The sequence below is a fragment of the Sapajus apella genome, unplaced genomic scaffold (assembly GCF_009761245.1).
Source record: "Sapajus apella isolate SASKATOON/1434 unplaced genomic scaffold, GSC_monkey_1.0 scaffold33, whole genome shotgun sequence".
NCBI lineage: Eukaryota > Metazoa > Chordata > Mammalia > Primates > Cebidae > Sapajus > Sapajus apella.
The window spans coordinates 9576511-9598359 of NW_022436973.1; the positions used below are offsets into that span (position 1 = coordinate 9576511).

General features: G+C 47.0%; 1 protein-coding gene across 3 annotated transcripts in view; it reads right to left on the minus strand.

Moving 5' to 3' along the window:
- Positions 1 to 21849, minus strand: part of ZNF341 (zinc finger protein 341) — a 58255-nt gene that overhangs the window by 11201 nt on the left and 25205 nt on the right. For all 3 annotated transcript variants that reach the window (XM_032295228.1, XM_032295227.1, XM_032295226.1), the window contains 5 exons: positions 18417 to 18610; positions 14168 to 14358; positions 10448 to 10656; positions 3591 to 3687; positions 543 to 675 (listed from right to left, as the gene is read on the minus strand). In XM_032295228.1, the coding sequence (XP_032151119.1) occupies positions 543 to 675; positions 3591 to 3687; positions 10448 to 10656; positions 14168 to 14358; positions 18417 to 18610 (824 nt within the window). The remainder of the gene's footprint in view (positions 1 to 542; positions 676 to 3590; positions 3688 to 10447; positions 10657 to 14167; positions 14359 to 18416; positions 18611 to 21849) is intronic.

Genomic DNA, 21849 nt, shown 5'->3' on the forward strand with positions numbered 1-21849 from the left:
AAAAAAAAAAAAAAAAAAAAAGATTAATAGAAAAGAAAATGTCACTGTGTCTCAACTGGGGAACCAAGGAGAGGGGGGGTTGTCCAGGTTTGGGGGGGAACTTACAGTGAGAGCAGCATCCCCACCACAGGGGGCAGAGTCAAGAGTCCCTCACACACCACCTCCAGGGGCTCTTCTCTGCTCCAGTGGTGGTGGGAACCCCTTGCTCATGAGTTAAGGCAGGTGGGTCAGGGGCCAGGAAGGAGGGAGGAAGCAGGAGCAAGGGGAGAGGCAGGAGGGCTGGAGGGAGACAGAGAGACAGAGAGAAGGGGGAGGGGGCTGGAAAGAGAGGGGAAAGGACAGGGGAGAGAAGCTGGAGGGGGCCAGAAGGAGATGGGGAGAGGGAGGTGGAGGGAGATGGGAAGGAGGAAGGAGAAGGGGGCTGCAGGAGATGGGGAAGAGGAGGGAGATGGGGGAGGGAGATGGAGGGGGAGAAAGGGATGAGGAGCGGATGAGGAGGAAGGGAGGGGCTGGGCTGGAGTCCTCGGGGACAGGGCACCCACCTGAGTGGATGTGAGCATGCAGTTTGAGGTAATGCTCCCGCCGGAAGAACTTCTTGCACACCTGGCACTTGAACCTGCCCCCGCTGCCGTGGGTGGGCAGATGACGGCGCAGGTAGCGTTCACAAGGAAACACCTGGCAGAGAAGAGGGGCCTTCAGGTCTGACTCACCAGGCCCACCGCCCCCCCCCCATCTGAGCCCCTATAGAGACACCTTCCTTTCTGGCTACCAGGGGTCAGGACTCAGAATGTCAGCCTCAGCCCTTAGAACTTCATGGCTCCCCCAACTTACCTGCAAGCCCAGCCAAAACATGGCTGCCCCAAGCTTTTGCCTGGATGTTCTTCCCACCCAGAGAGCCTTTCTTTCTTTTCTCACAAACTTTTACACATCCTTCAAGACCCAACTGGGGTATCACTGCTTCTGTGAAACCTTTCCTAGCTCCCTGGTACCATGCCTGGCAAAGCCAATTCTGCCTTTGAATGTCCACCCACACTTTTTTTTTTTTTTTGAGACGGAGTTTCGCTCTTGTTACCCAGGCTGGAGTGCAATGGCGCGATCTCGGCTCACCGCAACCTCCGTCTCCCGGGTTCAGGCAATTCTCCTGCCCCAGCCTCCTGAGTCGCTGGGATTACAGGCACACACCACCATGCCCAGCTAATTTTTTATATTTTTAGTAGAGACGGGGTTTCACCATGTTGACCAGGATGGTCTCGATCTCTTGACCTTGTGATCCACCCGCCTCGGCCTCCCACAGTGCTGGGATTACAGGCTTGAGCCACCGCGCCCGGCCCACCCACACTTTTAAGTCAGCATTTAACCTACTGATGACAGCCCTTTGCTTACACAGGAGCTCCAAGCAGGCAGAGAAGGGTTTTCATTTCCCAGCAGAAAGCCTGGGTCAAATGACTGACAAGTAAAAGAATGAATGGAAGATGAACAAATTACTAATGAATGGAAAAGTAATTTTATTTGTTTGTTTGTTTATTTATTGAGACGGAGTTTTGCTCTTGCTGCCCAGGCTGGAGTGCAATGGTGTAATCTCAGCTGACTGCAACCTCCGCCTCCAGAGTTCAAGAGATTCTCCTGCCTCAGCCTCCAGAGTAGCTGGGACTACAGGCATGTGCCACCATGCCCAGCTAATTTTGTATTTTTAGTAGACACGGGGTTTCTCCTTGTTGGTCAGGCTGGTCTCAAACTCCCAATCTCAGGTGATCCGCCCACCTCAGCTTCCCAAAGTGCTGGGATTACAGGCGCCCACCACCATGCCTGGCTAATTGTTGTATGAAAGGTAATTTTTTTTAAAGCCAGAAAACACAGAAGTGAACATCTCTTTCCAATCCAGGCATAGGAAGGGCGTGTATTCATGCATTCATTCATGTGTTCATTTTGGCAGAGCATGAGTCAGGGGCACAGACCCAGCTGGCCCACTGCTTATTAACCCCATCATTTCCTAGCTAGGTGACCTTTCTGCCTTGGTTTCCCCGCCAGTAAAGGGGGATAGTAATCTCCTAGTCAATTTCAGTTACATGCTCAGAACAGCATCTGGCATGTGGTTCTTGCTCAATTCATGGTATCTTTTACTTGAGCCACAACTTCTAAAGCTTAAAATTAGGCTAGATAATTAGAAACACTAGAATGAGGCCAAAGTGAAACCAGGGCTGTCGTGGAAAATCTGCCACGTATGGTTGTAAGAAAATGAGTAGAGTCAAGAAGCAAGTTAAACACACCAGGGAGACATAATCAGCAAAATCCAGACTGCGGGGAACACCACTGGACCAAATGGCCCAGTTTCTTCAGCAAATACATTCGGAGAAAAGAAAAAAGGGAGCAGTGGTCGGGGCAGGGGATGGAGGGAACCTGTAGATTATAATAGAGACTTTTGTTGTATAAATTAACTGCAATTACAATCTGAATCAAATAAACTTTACAAAATGATGAAGCGTTGAGGCAACTGGAAATTGAAACACTTCCTGGATATCTGATGTTATTAGGAACAGGCTTTAGTGAGGCTTCTAGAGTCACTGAAAAGAAGAATCAAGGCTGGGCATGGTGGCTCACATCTGTAATCCCAGCACTCTTGTGGCTAAGAGTTTGAGAGCAACCTGGGTAACATAGTGAACCCCATCTCTACAAAAAATTTAGGCTGGGTGCAGTGGCTCATGCCTGTAATCCCAGCGCTTTGGAAGGTCCACGTGGATGGGTCCCTTACCTCTGTCCCCATCTTGTAGGTCCCCGTATCTACAAAAAAATACAGAAATTAGCTGGGCATGGTGGCACACACCTATAGGCCCAGCTACTCAGGAGGCTGAGCCCAGGAGGTTGAGGCTGCGGTGAGCCATGGTCAAACCACTGCGTTCTAGCCTGGTGATAGAGTAAGACCCTGCCTCAAAAATAAATAAATAAATAAATAAATAAATAAAAATTAAAAAAGAAGAACCAATTGTAATAAGGATAATCATACATCAGAGCCGGGCGCGGTGGCTCAAGCCTGTAATCCCAGCACTTCAGGAGGCCGAGGTGGGTGGATCACAAGGTCAAGAGATCGAGACCATCCTGGTCAACATGGTGAAACCCCGTCTCTACTAAAAATACAAAACATTATCTGGGCATGGTGGCGCATGCCTGTAATCCCAGCTACTCAGGAGGTTGAGGCAGGAGAATTGCCTGAACCCAGGAGGCGGAGGTTGTGGTGAGCCGAGATCGCGCCATTGCACTCCAGCCTGGGTAACAAGAGCGGAACTCCGTCTCAAAAAAAAAAAAAAAAAAAAAAATCATACATCAGGAAGCTCGGAGGTTGCTGCTCAGACACTAGGCCTGAGCCCAGGACAGCCTGGCTCAGCCTGGCTCCAGCAGCAGCCCCTGCATGGCCACATTTGGAATGTGATGAATGAGATGGCCAAGAGGAGATACTGTGTCATCTGTGGAGCAGCCCCTGAGCCCTGCCTGCGTGTCCTATGGTGAGAGAAGAAAAGGAAAGGGTGAGATGGGCATCCCACCACCTCGCCCATATTATGGCCTGGGGCCCTGGAAAAGAAGGCAATGGCACCCACCTTCTGGCAGTGTGGGCAGGGGAAGTTGTGAGTGGTGGTCTGCAGGTGGTGCTCCAGGGCCTCAGGGGTGGAGTATTTGTTGACGCATTTGACACACCTAAGTGGAAGGAGCAGGAATGGTGAAGGAGGAAACATGGCAGGCACAGGAAGCAGCCCCCACCCACCACCCCAGGGCCAACACCCCACAGTTAATTCATTTCAAATCCATCACTCTTCTCGATTGCCACTGCCTGTCTTCATCTGAGTGCCATCGACTCTTGCTCGCACTTGGACAGTAGCCTCCTCACTGGCCACCCTGCCCCACCCTGCCTCCTGTAGTCCATTCTCCACAGGGCGGCCAGGGGCACCTTTAAAAATGAAAATCAGGCCGAGCATGGTGGCTCACACCTGCAATCCCAATGCTTTGGAAGGCCGAGGCAGGCAGATGACGAGGCAGGAGTTCGAGATCATCCTCGCCAACATGGTGAAACCCTGTCTCTACTAAAAATACAAAAATTAGCTGGGCGTGGTGACACGTGCCTGTAGTCCCAGCTACTTGCGAGGCTGAGGCAGGAGAATTGCTTGAACCTGGGAGATGCAGTTTGTAGTGAGCGGAGATCATGCTACTGCACTCTAGCCTGGGTGACAGAGTGAGACTCTGTCCCAAAAAAACAGAGAGAGATCATCAGAGTCTAAGAGAGTTGGTATCTGTGTGCTCACCCAAATCTCATTGAACTATAATCCCCAGTCTGGAGGTGAGGTCTGGTGGGAGGTGATTGGATCATGGGGGTCGATTTCTCATGAATGGTTTAGGACTATCCCCTTGGTGCAGTCCTCAGGATAGCGAGTTCTCCTGAGATCTAGCTGTTTAAAAGTGCATGGCGCCTCCCTCTCCCTCTCTCTGGCTCCTGCTCTGGCCATGTGACATGTCTACTCCCCCTTCCCCTCCTACCATGAGTAAAAGCCTCTTGAGGCCTCCCTAGAGGCAAATCTGCTAGCTCAGGCACTATGCTTCCTGTACAGCCTGCTGAACCCTGAGTCAAATAAATCTCTTTTCTTATAAATTACCCAGTCTCAGGTATTTCTTTATAGCAGTAAAAGAACGGCCTAACACAGAGTCAAAGAACACAACTGTGCCAAACAGCTCATAAACATGTCCTCACAACAGCAGTCTCAGGCCACAAACCACTCTGAAACGAGAAAAGACACCACCTTCTCCGCATCATGAAAACGTGCTAGCTAAGGAAGAAAGGGTATTATCAGACAAAAAGAAAAGAGATCCTGTCCCAAAAATCAATCAATCAATAATAAAATTATTACCAAATGAAAGGTCTAAAAAGAACACTTTTGAACATGATTGCCTGTGATACGGGGAAGTGGGTCACAGTGGATGGAGAATTCCTATTCACTCTATGTCCTATCATAGTTTTAAATATTGCACTGTATACACATAATTATTTTTTGAAGTGGAGAATCTTTGGAAAAAAACAAACAAAAAAAAAACCCTTCGAACTCTGACCTGCAAAATCACTTCCAGGAACTTATAAAAGAGCAAAGATGTATGCCCAAAGTTTTTCCCTATAGCATTCTTTATACTAATGACAAACTGAAAATAATCTCACTACCCACCGGTGGGAGATGACGTAAGTAAATCACAGTACCTCCATGCACGATGGAGTACTAAGCAGCTGTGTAAAGAATGAGGAAGTGCTGAAATGCAAAGACATCCGTATTACCAGTGTTTTTGTTTTTCCCTGAGATCAGGGTCTCACGAGTGCAGTGGCATATCACCATGATCACGGCTCACTGCAGCCTTGAACTCCTGGGCTCAAGCAATCCTCCCAGCTCAGCCTCCCAAGTAACTGGGACTACAGGTGCATACCACCACGCCTGGCTAATTTTTGTATTTTTTGTACAGGTAAGGTTTCACCATGTTGCTCAGGCTACTCCTGGCCTCCAGCGATCTGCCTGCCTTGGCCTCCCACAGTGCTAGGATTACAGACGCAAGCCGCCATGCCCAGCTAATAACTATTTTAAGTGAAAAGTTTTAAGTGATAAAATCACAGGTACAGTGATCCTATTAAATCAGTCTGTTTGTCGGACACTATGCTACAGGAAGATAGTATGATGAATTTTCACCAAATTCAGTGACTGTATTTGGGGTCACCTGACTCAAATATAGTCTGTGATATTTATATCTGTATCCATATCTGTAAACATATTTATTATAGACATATACCAAAGGACATCTACCAAGAGGTTAACAGTGCCATGATCTCTGGGTGACAGTTTTGTTTTTTTGTGTGGGTTTTTAAAAAATTCTTTTCTCTGCATTTAACATTTGCATTGAACGTTGACTTTTGCAATTGGGGGAAAAACTAATAAATCTTCTTTTTCTTTTCTTTCTTTTTTAAGATGAAGTCTCTCTGTGTCACCTGGGCTAGAGTGCAGTGGCACAATCTTGGTTCACTGCAACCTCTACCTCCTGGGTTTGAGTGATTCTCCTACCTCAGCCTCTGGAGTGGCTGAGACTACAGGAGTGTGTCACCAGGCCCAACTAATTTTTGGATTTATTTATTTATTTATTTTTTAAGTAGAGATGGGGTTTCACCATGTTGGCCAGGCTGGTCTCGAACTCCTGATCTCAAGTAATCCACCCTCCTCAGCCTCCCAAAGTGCTGGGATTACAGGCATGAGCCACTGTGCCCAGCCAGGTTTTCTTTTTTAAAAGAAAAAATTAAACATAAAGATATAGTGGCATGATTAAAATTCGTTTGAGAGGTTTGGGGAAAGTACTCATAAGCAGGCCAAGGCAATGTGGCTCACAGGGAACAGAAACCAGAATGACAGGGCCTGGACCTCTAAAAATATGATGAAGCTACCACACCCACTCAAACACCACTATGAGAGAGAATCAACTCTCATGGTGTATAAGCCACTATTATTTTAGGTCTCTATTGCATGCAGCCAAACCTCTACTTAAATAACACAGATAATAATAATTGTAGCAATCACATTTATTGAGTACCTACTATGTTCCAGGTACCATGTCTAAGAGCCTGAGCCTTGTCTTACTTGATCCTTATAAATAATCCAATAGGGCAGACACTACAGTGATCCCCATTTCACAGAGGAGAAAACTGAGGCTAAGAGTGGCTGAATACCTTGCCCAAGGTCATCCACTGGATTTGCAGTCAAGACAGGATTTAAGCACAGGCCAATGGCTCCAGAACCCTTATCATTACCCATGATACCATTCCACCTTCAGGCTGTCCAGATGGGAGCCTGGCTCATTGGGCCTTACTTTTGGGATGGGACAACAGCTGCAATATCTACAAAAGGTCACTGGCCCTATGACCCTGCAAGGGGACTGCACAGGGCCATCAGCTTTGGGCTCAGCCTTCAACCCGGAAGCTCCAAGACCAGGGCTGTGAGGCTCCCGAGATCTCACACTAAGGTTCGAATCCAAACTCTGCTGATGCTGTTTCTCTGGTGGGCAGGTCGCTTCTCTTTGAGCCTCAGTGTCCTCATCTTCAAAATGGGGAGAATACCACCTCCCTCCCAGGACGGTAGGGACTGATGTCACTAATGCAAGCTTGGCACAGAGCAGGTACTTCCTTCCCTTTACTTGGCATCTCACTCCAGAGTCACACAGCCGCAGGACTCACAGATAATCCACAAATTGGAAGGGCAAGAGCAAAAGAAAATTTCCCGAGCACAAATGGGAATAAGTCATTACTGCCAGAAATTTCTGCCCCTTGGCTGGCCAAAGCTTTGCTTGGCTTCCCTGCCTCTCTTGCCCCATTTCCCAGAGCTTTGGGAGCAAGTTACCGTACACCCCATTTCTTGAGTTCTAGTTCCTCTGTCAACTTCTCAAAGCTCTTGTGATTTCTACACGGCTCTTCATGCCTTGGCCTTACTCTTTCCCACAGACCCATCTAAACATCTCCCTCCTGCTTCCACTCTATGCAACAGTCATTCTATTTTTTTTTTTTTCTTTTTTTTGAGACGGAGTTTCACCCTTGTTTCTTAAGCTGGAGTGTAGTAGCGCAATCTTGGCTCACTGTAACCTCTGCCTTCCGGGTTCAAGTGATTCTCCTGCCTCAGCCTCTTGAGTAGCTGGGATTACAGGCACACACCACCATACCTGGCTAATTTTTTGTATTTTTAGTAGAAATGGTGTTTCACAATGTTAGCCAGGCGGATCACTCCTGACCTCAGGTGATCCACCCACCTTGGCCTCCCAAAGTGCTGGGATTACAGGCATGAGCCACTGCATCCAGCCTCCAGTCATTCTTTTTTTTTTTTTTTTGAAATGGAGTTTCACTCTTGTTGCCCAAGCTGGAGTGCAATGGTGGCACAATCTCGACTCACTGCAACCTCCGCCTCCCGGATTCAGTGATTCTCCTGCCTCAGCCTCCCAAAGTGCCCGGATTATATGCATGAGCCACCACGCCCAGCTCCCAGTCATTCTATTTTTTTATAAACCACTTGCTATTTTTTTTAAACTTGATCGGTTCCTCCTGCTAGAAATCTACTCCACCCCATCCATTGTCTACCTAGCAAACTCCTATTCATCCTCCAAAATCCAGTTCAGATGTCATTGCTCCTGGCACAGCTTCTCTTAACCTGCCTCCCCCTCTGGTACTTCTATACCGTATTAACATATGTGATAGCATTTTATCAAGTGATAGGGCACATTTGTTTAGGCACCTGTCTCCCTGAGCAGCCCAGGCATTTTAAGCTCAAGGTATTTACTTATCTCTGAACCCCAGAAGTTCACCCAGGAGTTACAAGGGCCTCATTAACAGATACACCAAATCTCTGCAGGTACGAGCCTGTACAGAGAAGCAAAAACCATTCTAACAGGCAAATATTTGCTAATGAACTGGAAGGAGGCTCCAGACAAACACCACTCCTGGCCTTTCACTACTATCTACCCCCATGGGCTTTGTGAGACAGCTGCTCACAGACAATGCACAGCAAGATGACTGTAGATGGGGGATTTCACAACACCATTTAAGTGACACTGCACATCTGCAGATAACACCACCCACAAAGGAGGACCCAGCAGATGGACCAGAAAATAACTGAGGCAGAGAAATTCAACAAGGCTGATCAGAGGTCAATAGCTCCAAAGAGAATAACGTGAAGATCTTTTTTTTTTTTTTTTTTAGATACAGAAGTCTCTGTTGCCCAGGTTGAGTGCCGTGGCGTGATCATGGCCCACAGCAGCCTTAACCTCCTGGGCTCAAGCAATCCTCCCACCTCAGCCACCTAAGTAGCTGGGACTACAGGTGCATGCCACCACGCTGGCTAATTTTTCGATTTTTGTTGAGACAATGTCTTGCTATGTTGCCCAGGCTGGTCTCAAACTCCTGGGCTCAGCCACCTTCCCATCTCAGCCTCCCAAATGCTAGGATTACAGGTGTGAGCCACTGTGCCCAGCCTCAAGGTGAAGATCTAAGGATAAAAGTCCTGTGGCAAAACTGAGGGAGCCCTTCATCATTTCTGTCAAAGGGACCCTCTTCATGACCACAACAGAAGACTGAAGTTATATAAATGATTATCAGAAGAAATTACCCTAAATAAACTCCATACTTTGGCTAGGCATGGTGGCTCACACCTGTAATCCTAGCACTTTGGGAGGCTGAGGTGCGTGGATCACCTGAAGTCAGGAGTTGGAGACCAGCCTGATCAACATGGTGAAACCCTGTCTCTACTAAAAATACAAAAATTAGCTGGATGTCGTGGCGCATACTCGTAGTCCCAGCTACTCAGGAGGCTGAGGCAGGAGAATTGCTTGAACTTGGGAGGCGGAGTTGCAGTGAGTGAAGTCACACTAATGCACTCCAGCCTGGGGAACAGAGCAAGACTCCATCTAAAAAAAAAAAAATCCATACTTGATCCACTCCTTGTTCATTCTAAGAGTCAGCATATAAGCTGGGCACAGTGGCTCACATCTGTAATCCTAGCATTTTGGGAGGCCAGGGTGGGAGGATCACTTGAGCCCAGGGGTTCAAGACCAGCCTGAGCAACATAGCGAAACCCTGTCACTACAAAAAATACAAAATTAGCTGGGCATAGTGGCACATGCCTGTTAGTCCCAGCTACTCAGGAGGCTGAGGTGGGAAGATCACCTGAGCCTGGGGAGGCTGCAGTGAGCTGTGATGGTGCCACTGGACTCCAACCTGGGCAACAGGGCAAAACACTCTCTCAAAGAAATAAATAAAATAAAAATAAGAATCACCATATAGCTTCAACTTTAATCTAGTTTTATAGATTATAAAACAAATATATATTATGTTTATAATTTTTGCTTTTAAACATGTTACTGTTCATTTTAAATTTTATTTTATTTTGTAGAGATGAGGTCTCATTATGTTGCCAGGCTGGTCTCAAACTCCTGGCCTCCTCCTGCCTTGGCCTCCTAAAGTGCTGGGGTTACAGATGTGGGCCACCACACCCTGCCCATTCTTTTTTCATTGTAAGAATTGGTGTACTGCTTTGACTAACCTAAATTTTGTAGATTATGAGTCCAAATAATACTGTCATAATTGTTTAGTTGGGAATGAAATGCTCAAACCTTTTTCCACTATGAACAAGGAAATATTGGTTCCCCTTTTTGAGGATTTTTTTTTTTAGAAAAAATGTCTGCCAAGACATAAGAATGATATAAGGAGAGCCAGCATTCTTTCTTCCACCAGTGCCAAAGCCCAGAGCCCACTCTGCCAGGTTGCACCCCAGCCAGGAGCCTCAGTTTCTCCTTTTAAGTATCTCACTGGTCCTGAGCAGTCAGAACCACCAAGGCCACAGGTCCTGGGCTCCCTGCCCACCCACCCATCCACCCAGGGAGAGGGAAGTGGAAGGGCACATACTTGTAGATGGCGCTGTCCTTCTTGGGGCTATGCTGCGGCAGGAGGCTGTGGGAGTACTGGTGCACGCCCAGGTCGTACAGTGAGGGGAAGTCCTTGCTGCAGAGGTGGCAGCGGTAGCTCAGCTCCTCCTGGTGGCTCTTGATGTGCTCCAGAAATGTGTCGAGCTTTGGGAACGTCTGGGCGCAGCTTTTGACCACACACTTGTACACCTTGAGGGAAAACACTGGGCAGGTGATGGGAGGCAGGAGAGCTTCCTCCACTGCAGCCTCTGGCCTGTGGCACTGGCCTGGGACACCCTCTCTGCTCCCCTGCTGCTGCTGAAGCCCTGGGTTTTTATTTATTTATTTATTCTTCCCCACCCCCCCCCACCACCAAACGGAGTCTCTCGCTGTCACCAGGCTAGAGTGCAGTGGTACAATCTCGGCTCACTGCAGCCTTCGCCTCCCTGGTTCAAGCGATTCTTCTGTCTCAGCCTCCTAAGCAGCTGGGATTACAGGCACCCGTCACCAAGCCCAGCTAATTTTTGTATTTTTAGTAGAGACAGGGTTTCACCATGTTGGCCAGGATGGTCTCACTCTCTTGACCTCGTGATCCACCCACCTCAGCCTCCCAAAGTGCTGGGATTACAGGCATGAGCCACCATGACCAGCTTATTTATTTATTTTTGAGGCAGAGTCTCACTGTGTCTCCCAGGCTGGAGGCTAGTGGCACAATCTCAGCTGACTGCAACCTCCACTTCCCAGGTTCAAGTGATTCTCCTCCCTTAGCCTCCCAAGTAGATGGGATTACAGGTGTGCACCACCATGCCCAGCTAATTTTTATATTTTTAGTGGAGACGGAATTTTGCCATGTTGGTCAGGCTGACCTCAAGTGATCTACCGGTCTTGGCCTCCCAAAGTGGTGGTATTAGAGGCATGGGCCACTGTGCCCAGCCCTTGGTTTTATTTTGATTAGAGGGTTCCCTCCTCTCAGCCAGTCATGATGGCCCTAATACCCTTCCCTCAGGCTCTATGTGGAATGGGTATATTTAGAAAAATTGTTCAAGACCTGGAAATACAGTGAAAAGATGATAGGGTACCCTTTCAAGGTCATAATGGAATAGCAGCTCTCAAACTGGAGCAGGCCTCGGAATCACAAGTTGCTGGGGACTGCCCCCAGAGAATCTGACTCAGCAGGCCTGAATATGTGTACCCCTAATGAGGAATCCTCAGGGGATGCTGTTGCTGCTGGCAAGGAACCTCACTTTGAGAACTGCTATCTAACGAGCCCACCTACAGCCCGCCCACAGTCATCCCACTCTAGGGGAGGTGGCTACTTCTGACTGCTTCCCACTGATTAGGACTCTACAGTTAAATCTAACTTGTAAAAAACTGATCCAATGTAATTGATTTGTGTCAGGTAGAGAAGACAACACCAAGGGTCATAGGTTTTGTTATCTTGCAAGACATTAACCAGATTTGTATGTAATTTAGCAATCTGACTTCAGTATCTCTTTTTTTCATTGATAGTTATTAGGCATAGCTATCTGTGTCTCATGGCCTCTGCTGAACAGGCTTTGTCTTCCTTCGGGTTCCCTCATTAATGAGTTAAGCAAAATTTTGATTCACGTTCAGGTCTCATTTGTATGAGAAGTATGTTTTTAAAATCTTGAAAATTATACTTTGGTAGCATAAGTCCTGGCTGCCTACACAATATCATGCACTCCTTTTACCTAACAAAGTGAATGTTGATTTGCTCAGAATAGTAACATACCTAGTTAAAATACATGGTCCTGGCCGGGCGTGGAGGCTCACGCTTGTAATCCAAGCACTCTGGAGGCCAAAGTGGGCGGATCACCTGAGGTTGGGAGTTCAAGATCAGCCTGACCAACATGGTGAAACCTCGTCTTAAAAAAAAAAAAAAAAAGTAAAAAAAAAAAAAATTAAAATACATGGTCCTGGACAGGTGTGGTGGCTCATGCCTGTCATCCTAACACTTTGGGAGGCCGAGGCAGGCAGATCAATCGAGCCCAGGAGTTTGAGACCAGCCTGGCCGACATAGTGAAACCCCATTCCTACTAAGAATACAAAAATCAGCCAGGTGTAGTGGCACACACCTGTAAGACCAGCTACTCAGGAGGCTGAGGCAGGAGAATCCCTTGAACCCAGGAGGCGGAGGTTACAGTGAGCTAAGATCACACCACTCCAGCCTGGGCAACAGAGTCAGACTTTGTCTAAAAAAAAAACCAAAAACACAGACTGGGTGTGGTGGCTCACGTCTGTAATCCTAGCACTCTGGGAGGCTGAGGCGGTGGATCACTTAAGGTCAGGAGTTCGAGACCAGTCTGGCCAACATAGCGAAACCCTGTCTCTATGAAAAATACAAAAATTAGCCAGGTGTGGTGGGGGAGTGCCCATAATCCAGCTACTTGGGAGGCTGAGGCAGGAGAATCGCTTGAACCCAGGAGGCAGAGGTTGCAGTGAGCTGAGATCGTGCCATTGCACTCCAGCCTGGACAACAAGAGCAAAACTGCATCTCAGGAAAAAACAAGAAGAAGAAGAAAAAAAAAAAAACCACTTGATCCTGGTTCTCTTGCATCTAGTGTCAGCCATGTGACTCCCTTCTAGCCAATGATATACAGGCAGTAGTCTTTGGGGACAACATCACTTCCAGAACACAAAGGCAAAAGCTTCCCAGGAGAAATCCCCTCTGCTTTCTGCATTTGCTTGACTGGAATATGGATGGAGACATAGCAGCCATTCTGCAACCTTGGGATAAACCCCATAAGCTAAGAATGGCAGATCAGAAAGCTGGAAGCCTAAGTCTATGGGGACATAACTGACCTGCTCTATATAAGCCCAACACTGCCTACTTAGGGATTTCTTCCGATGCAAGAGAAATAAGCCCTATGAAGCCAGTTTTCTATTATTTGTACATAATAATGCATTCTCAAATGATAGAGCACATGTACTGGCTTTGACTAAGGAGAGATCTACAAAGTGCTTCTGAGAAGTTTCCTTCCTCCTAAAAATGATACAGAAGAAATAATCCCTTTTTGCTCATGGATAACAGTGGGTCCGGATTGCTGCCTAGAGAGAGTGACCACTGGCCAGACTGCAGTGGCTCACACCTATAATCCCAGCACTTTCGGAGGCCAAGTGGACAGATCACTTGAGGTCAGGAGTTCAAGACTAGACTGACCAACACGGTAAAACCCTATCTTTACTAAAAATACAAAAATTAGCCGGGCATGGTGGTGCATGCCTGTAATCTCAGCTACTTGAGAGGCTGAAGCACAAGAATCACTTGAACCCAGGAGGCAGAGGTTGCAGTGAGCAAAGATCACGCCACTGCATGCCAGCCTGGGCAGAATAGTAAAATTGTCTCAAAAAAAAAAAAAAGAGTGGCCACCATCCCAGGACAGAAGCACAGGATGAGCCATCAGGAGAGGACAAGGCCACACCCTGAGATGGCAGAGACCAGAGCTGGAAAGACACAGGGTCTTTTCACTAGGTGGAGTCAGCTGTCTCAGGCCTGGAGTTGAGTCAAAGTTTTCTGTGATTTGCCCCAAGGGTAACCTTACTCAACTCCATCAGCCCCCACTAGGAATCTAACCCGGGGCAAACAGGGCCGTGGAAGGTCTGACTCGTTGACTCCTACCCCTTCCTAGGCAGCGTTCCCCAGCACCAGTGAAAGGCCGTGACTGGTGTGGTGTGGCCCCCTCTGCCACCACCCGCCTACCTGCTCGTTTTTATGCTGGGTCATGTGAGACTTGAGCTGGAAGTAGGTGCTGAACTTGCTGGGGCAGAACTGGCACAGGTAGGAGCTGTCGATGAGGACCACCTGCTTGGGCTCCGGCTTGTCTCCCTCATCCTCGCCGGGGGTGGGCAAGGCCTGGGGCTGTGGTGCACTCGGCAGGGGCTGGCCCAACCCTATGAAGAAAGCCGGGGAAGTCAGGACAAGGAGCCAGGCCATTCAGGAAGGACACACAGAACCCCTACTCCATGCTCCTCTGTGTTCACTTGGTACCTGCTCCCCACTTTTATGTCAGATTCTGTGCTAAAGTGTCACACTCAGCTGGTGTGCACTGATACGGTCATCCCCCATGTTCAAATATGGAAATATTTCCTTTCCTAGTGAGAAACAGCTACTGCCTAAAGACTCCCTGCTCTGACTTTCCCCTCAGACACTGCAGGCCTCTCCATGGTTGTTAAAAATTCTGAACACCATCCCATCTGTACTCATAATGCCCCCCCAGTCCCTTCTTATTGTAATCATCGGGCTGGGTACAGTGGCTCACACCTGTAATACCAGCACTTTGGGAGGCTAAGGTGGATGGATCACTTGAGGTCAGAAGTTTAAGATCAGCCTACCCAACATGGTGAAACCCCGTCTCTACTAACGATACAAAAATTAGCCCAATGTGGTGGAGGGCATCTGTAATCCCAGCTACTCAGGAGGCTGAGGCAGGAGAATTGCTTGAACCCAGGAGGCAGAGGTTAAAGTGAGCAGGGATTGTACCACTGCACTCCAGCCTGGGTGAAAGAGCGAGACTCTGTCTCAAAAAATAATAATAATAATAAGAAGAATTATAATCATTAGCCAGGCACGGTGGCTCACACCTGTAATCCCAGCACTCTGGGAGCCCAAGGCAGGCAGATCACCTGAGGTCAGGAGTTCAAGGCTAGTCTGGCCAACATAATGAGATCTCATCTCTACAAAAAACAAACAAAATTAGCTGGGCATGGTTGCACGTGCTTGTGGTCCCACCTACCCAGGAAGCTGAGGTGGGAGGATCACTTGAGCCCAGGAAATTGAGGTTGCAGGGAGCACCATCATGCCATTGCACTCCAGCCTGGGTGACAGAGCAAGATCTTGTCTCAAAAAAAAATTTTTTTTTTAAGAAAAAAGAGTTCACAAGAGGGCATACAGTAGGACTACTTCCAACAGGAAGCCTGAAGGAAGGTCAGATAAAAGTGGCCACAAGTTGCTTGCCCAGTAAAACACCCTCTTCATTACCTAGCACATGGCTGGCATTGCTCACCCTTGGGGCTACATGGGAAGGGCTTAGACTCTGGCCTTACACTGTCTAATACGGTGGTTCTGAGCCACAAGTGACTACTGAGAACTTGAAATGTGGTACCAGGCATGGTGGCCCACACCTATAATCCCAGCACTTTGAAAGGCTGAGGTGAGAGAATCACTTGAGCCCAGGAGTTTGAGACCAGCCTGGGCAACAAAGCAAGACCCTGTCTCTACAAAAAAAATGTTTAACAATTAGCCAGGCATAGTAGTGCACCCCTGTCCCAGCTACTTAGGAGGCTGAGGCAAGAGGATCACTTGAGTCCAAAGAAAAGAAAAAAACAGAAAGAAAGAAAGAAATACGTCTAGCCCATACCCAGATGTGTGATAAATGTATACACCTACTTATATATACATTATATACAAAATTTAGCAAAAAAAGAATACAAAGTATATCTAATCTTTATATTACATGTTAAAATAATAATAATGTTAATATATTGGGTTAGATACCAGGAGATGGAGGTTGCATTTTGTGCCACTGCACTCCAGCCTGGGTGACAGAGTGAGGAGTGAGACTATCACACACACACACACACACACACACACACACACACACACACGCCCCCCCCACACACGCATATATATAACATATATATACCTGGTTAAATAAGATATATAACTAAAATTAATCTTTTTAAAAATTGTTTTTAATGTAACTACTAGAAAATTTTATTTCATTTATTATTTTTTTATATCTAGGAAGTAACTAACTTTCTTTTGATATTTCATTTATTTATTTAAGATTATTTTTGCCACTAAAGACAGAACTTATAATTTTTTTTTTAAATCGAGATAGGGCTTTACCATATTGCCCAGGCTGATGTTTTTCTTTTCTTTTTTTTTTTTTGGAGACAGAGTCTTGCTTTATCCCTCAGGCTGGAGGGCAGTGGTACGATCTCGGCCCACTGCAAACTCTGCCTCCCGGATTCAAGTGATTCCCCTGCCTCAGCCTCCCGGGTAGCTGGGATTACAGGCGCACACCACCACACCTAACTAATTTTTGTACTTTTAGTAGAGATGGGGTTTCACCATGTTGGCCAGGATGGTCGCAATCTCTTAACCTTGTGATCTGCCTGCCTCAGCCTCCCAAAGTACTGGGATTACAGGCACGAGCCATCATGCCTGGCTGAACATTTTTAAATTACATATGTTGTTCATATATTTCTGTTGGGCAGTGCTGCTCTAAACCTAGTAAGTCCTCAGTGTTCATGCAAAAAAGAAACTAAACTATTATCAGGGGTAGGATCATTATCTCAGGGACAAATGATAAGAATCCCACATGGATAAAGAGCTTTGGAGACCAACTGCCCACGGAGGTTGAATAGCTTTCAACTTCTCATCAACTACAGTGACTGCTTGGAGCAACATATAGAAAACAGCTTCTGAAGGGGGATGGTGAGGGAGGGCAAGGGTTGAAAAACTACCTGTTGGCCAGGTGTGGTGGCTCACATCCGTAAACCCAGCACTTTGTGAGGCCAAGGTAGGCAAATCATTTGAGGTCAGGGATTCGAGACCAGCCTGGCCGACATGGTGAAACCGTGTCTCTACTAAAAATATAAAAATTAGCCAGGCATGGTGGTGGGCACCTGTAATCCCAGCTACTCGGCTGATGCAGGAGGATCACTTGAACCTGGAAGACAGAGGTTACAGTGAGCTGAGATAGCAACACTGTACTCCAGCCTGGGTGACAGAGTGAGACTCTGTCTCAAAAAACAAAAAACAAAAAAAAGAAAGAAAAACTACTTGTTGGTACAATGTCTAGTATTTGGGTGATAGGTACACTAGAAGCCCAGCCCCCACCATTATGCATGTAATACCCATGTAACAAACAAGCACATGTACCCCCTAAATCTAAAAATTTTAAAATAAACGTAACCAAACATGGAAAAGGTAATGCAGTGTGCTATGACTTTACAATGGCAACAATGTCACTAGATGACAGAAATTTTCCAGCTCCATTACAACTTTATGGGACCACTGTCACATATGCCATCTGTCACTCATGGAAACATCCTTACACAGCACATGATCATATAACTATGGTGGCTGTTAAATAGTTATTTGCTAATTTAACCATTATTTCTACTTTTATCAGTACATATTTTACCGTAAGAAAGGACTTTCTTTAAATGTGGCACATATACACCATGGAATATTATGCAGCCATAAAGATGAATGAGTTCATGTCCTCTGTGAGGACATGGTGAAGCTGGAAGCCACCATTCTCAGCAAACTAACACAAGAATAGAAAACCAAACACCAAATGTTCTCATTCATAGGCGGGAGTTGAACAATGAGAACACAAGGACGCAGGGAGGGGAACATCACACACTGGGGCCTATTGGGGGTTGGGGGACAAGGACAAATACCTAATGCATGCAGGGCCTAAAACCTAGATGACGGGTTGATAGGTGCAGCAAACCACCATGGCACAGGTATAGCTATGTAACAAACCTGTACATTCTGGACATGTATCCCAGACTTAAAGTAAAAATTTTTTTAAGAAGAAAGGGCTGTCTTTCATCCCTTATTTATTTACTCATTCATTTATTTTAACAGTATGGGCTCATAAATTTTTATGTTATACTAGTCTCCCCTTATCTACAATTTTGCTTTCCATGATTTTAATTATCCAGAGTCAACCATGGTCTGAAAATATTAAATGGAAAATTCCAGAAATAAGCAAGTTAAAAAAAATAAAAAGATTCTGAGGTAAGACCAGGCTCAGCCAAAAAAGGGTAGGTGATTGAATAGTGATGTCTGCCATGTGTATAGTATTAGAGTAATGCCACATATATTGTATGTTTGGTCATGGGGGTTGCCCAAGGTCACACAGCTAGCAACAACACCTGTGAAGCAGCAGAAGAGAGGCGTGAGGAGCATGGCATTCCCTACTTCCACCCACCTGTGTTTTCCTCGTCCTCCTGCCTGCTGGGGTTCAGGGCCATGACCTGTACAGTCACACAGTTTCGAGACACGGTGCCACCACTGTGTCCTGGAGGCCACACCTTGTGGGTCTGCATGTGTTTCTTAACATTAGACTTCTGGGCAAAGGCACGGCCACATGCAATACACTGGAAGGGCTTCTCGCCGGTATGGCTGTGGAAGACAAGGCTTGTCAGTGCCCTCCTGCAGGAACGAGGACAAGGCCTCAGCCCAGGAGCTCACAGCCACCAGGAAGGCCCAGAAAGAACATCCAGATGCCACTGGCCACCCTCTGACACCATGGAGACAAGCCTTCTTGCTGAGGCAGGCAGACCAGAGATGGAAAGACCCTGGGTTCTGGGTCATGTTAGTGAGCTGCTCATCAACAAACCCTGGAGCCATCTTCCTCTGGCCATCCCATACTGTGAGACAACATTTCTTAATTGTCCAAGCCCATTTAAATGAGGACTTCTGGCCAGGCACAGCAGTTCACGTCTGTAACCCCAGCACTTTGGGAGGCTGAGGCAGGTGGATCACTTGAGGTCAAGAGTTTGAGACCAGCCTGACCAACATGGTGAAAAACCGTCTCTACTAAAAATAGAAAACTTAGCTGGGTGTGGCGGTGCACACCTGTAATCCTAGCTACTCAGGAGGCTGAGGTCGGAGAATCGCTTGAACCCAGGAGGTGGAGGTTGCAGTGAGCCAAGATCACACCACTACATTCCAGCCTGGGTGACAGAGCGAGACTCCATCTCGAAAATGAATAAACAAATGGGGACTTCTGTCATTTGAAGGAGAAAACATTCTAGTTGTCACAGCACAGTACTTGTACCACAGTTTAACATTTTTCTTCAAATCGACTTACTTTTTTAAAACTTAAAATAATTTTGTTTTTGAGACAGAGCCTCGCTCTGCCATCAGAGTGGAGTGCAGTGGCACGATCTTGGCTCACTACAACCTCCGCTTCCAGGTTCAAGCAATTCTCCTGCTTCAGACTCCCGAGTATCTGGGACTATAGGCGTGCGCCACCATGTTCGGCTAATTTTTGTATTTTTAGTAGAGACGGGGTTTCACCATGTTAGCCAGGATGGTCTCTATCTCTTGACCTTGTGATCCACCCGCCTCAGCCTCCCAAAGCACTGGGATTACAGACGTGAGCCACCACGTCCACCCCAACTTAAAATAATTTTATGGCTCACATATGTAATTCTAGCACTTTGGGAGTCTGAGGCAGAAGGATTGCTTAAGCCCAGGAGTTGGTTACAGTGAGCATAACCATGCCACTACACTCCAGCCTGGATGACAGAGCAAGACCTTGTCTCTAAAATTAAATCAATGAAAATAAAATAATCTTTTTAAAAAAGTTTCCTTTTGTTATTCTGTGTGGAAAACCGCTTGTCATAAAGCAACCAAAAAAAAAAAAATGCAAGATCCAGAGCTACACTGTCCAATAAGGTAGACATAAGCCATATGGGGCTATTTAAATTTAAATTCAAGCCTGGCATGCTGGCTCATGCCTGTAATCCCAACACTTTGGGAAGCCAAGATGGGAGAATCGCTTGAGCTCAGGAGTTCAAGATGAGCCTGAGCAACATGATGAAACCCTGTTTCTACAAAGAGAACAAAAATTAGCTAGGTGTGGTGGTGTGAGCCTGTGGTCTCAGCAGTTTGGGAGGCTGAGATGGGAGGACTGCTTGAGCCTGGGAGATTGAGGCTGCAGTGAGCCAAGATCACACCACTGCACTCCAGCCTGGGCAACAGAGCAAGACCCTGTCTAAAAATAAATAAGTAAAATTCATTAAAATAAAATATGGGCCAGGTGCGGTGGCTCAAGCCTGTAATCCCAGCACTTTGGGAGACCGAGGCAGGTGGATCACGAGGTCAAGAGATCGAGACCATCCTGGTCAACATGGTGAAACCCCGTCTCTACTAAAAATACAAAAAATTAGCTGGGCATGGTGGTGCGTGCCTGTAATCCCAGCTACTCAGGAGGCTGAGGCAGGAGAATTGCCTGAACCCAGGAGGCGGAGGTTGCGGTGAGCCGAGATCGCGCCATTGCACTCCAGCCTGGGTAACGTGAAACTCCGTCCCAAAAAATAAATAAATAAATAAATAAAATAAAATAAAATATGAAATTCTATTTCTCAATCTCACGAGCCACATTCCAAGTGCTCAACAGCCATGTACAGTCAGTAGCTACCACACTGGAGAGCGCCACTTTGAGCATTTCTTTTTTCTTTTTTTTTTTTTTGAGACGGTGTCTCACTCTGTCGCCCAGGCTGGAGTGCAGTGGCATGATCTCAGCTCACTGCAACCTCTGCCTCCTGGGTTCAAGGGATTCTCCTGTCTCAGTCCCCCAAGTAGCTGGAACTACAGGCACCCGCCACCATGCCTGGCTAATTTTTGTATTTTTAGTAGAGATGGGGTTTCACCATGTTAGCCAGCCTGCTCTCGAACCCCTGACCTCAAGTGATCCGCCCACCTCAACCTCCTAAAGTGCTGGGATTACAGGCATAAGCCACCGTGTCCAGCACAATTTGAGCATTTGTATCATCACTGAAAGTTCTATTGGACAGCACTAGTGTAGACCAGTTCTCAACTGAGGTCAGTTTTGCCCTCCAGGAGACACTGGCATTTTTGATTGTCACAGCTGTAGGCTGCGGTACTCCTGGCATCTAACGGTTATAGGCCAGGGATGCTCCTAAACATTCTACGATGTGCACGTCAGCTCCCCACAGCAAAGAATAATGTGATCCAAAATCCAAAATGTCAGTAGCAGCAAGGCTGAAAAACCCTGGTCTAGATAGAAGCTGTTCCCAGCCACGGCTGGAATCTGAGGTTTGTTCTCTCTCTCTCTCTCCCCCTCTCTCTCTCTCTCTCTCCGTTATAAGAGATGAGCATGTATACCAAAGGTGTTAAAGACAAAATTATACCAAACTGAGGGTTCCTCTATGACTCTCCAAGGACTGAAATTACAAAGGGAAGAACTTTCCCATTACATCTTCAGAACTTTTCAACCCCATATCCATGAACCACCAAAAATCATCTCATGTACCAGTGCATCTCACTGTGTGAGAGATGCTGAACAAGTCCAGCCTCCCCTTTCACAGATGGAAAAACCCAGGCCCAGCAGGGATCTCTGCATGCTTAGTCCAGAGTGAGCAGAGAGCTCACAGAGTCCCATCTGCAGAGCACGGCAGCCCTGGCTGGCCAGCCTGTTCTGCAGAGGGGAGGCCTGAGACAGCACTGACATATCTGCGAAGCCCACCTGGGTTCAGTGCTTTTCTTCCCATACCAGCCCGTCCCTGACCTTCCCAGTCTCTGTGGGCAAGTCCCACAGCTTTTACAAGTCCCTTCCACTGGTCCTGAGATAGAAGAGGAAAAACCACCCCGGCCTGGACTACAGCCTGAAC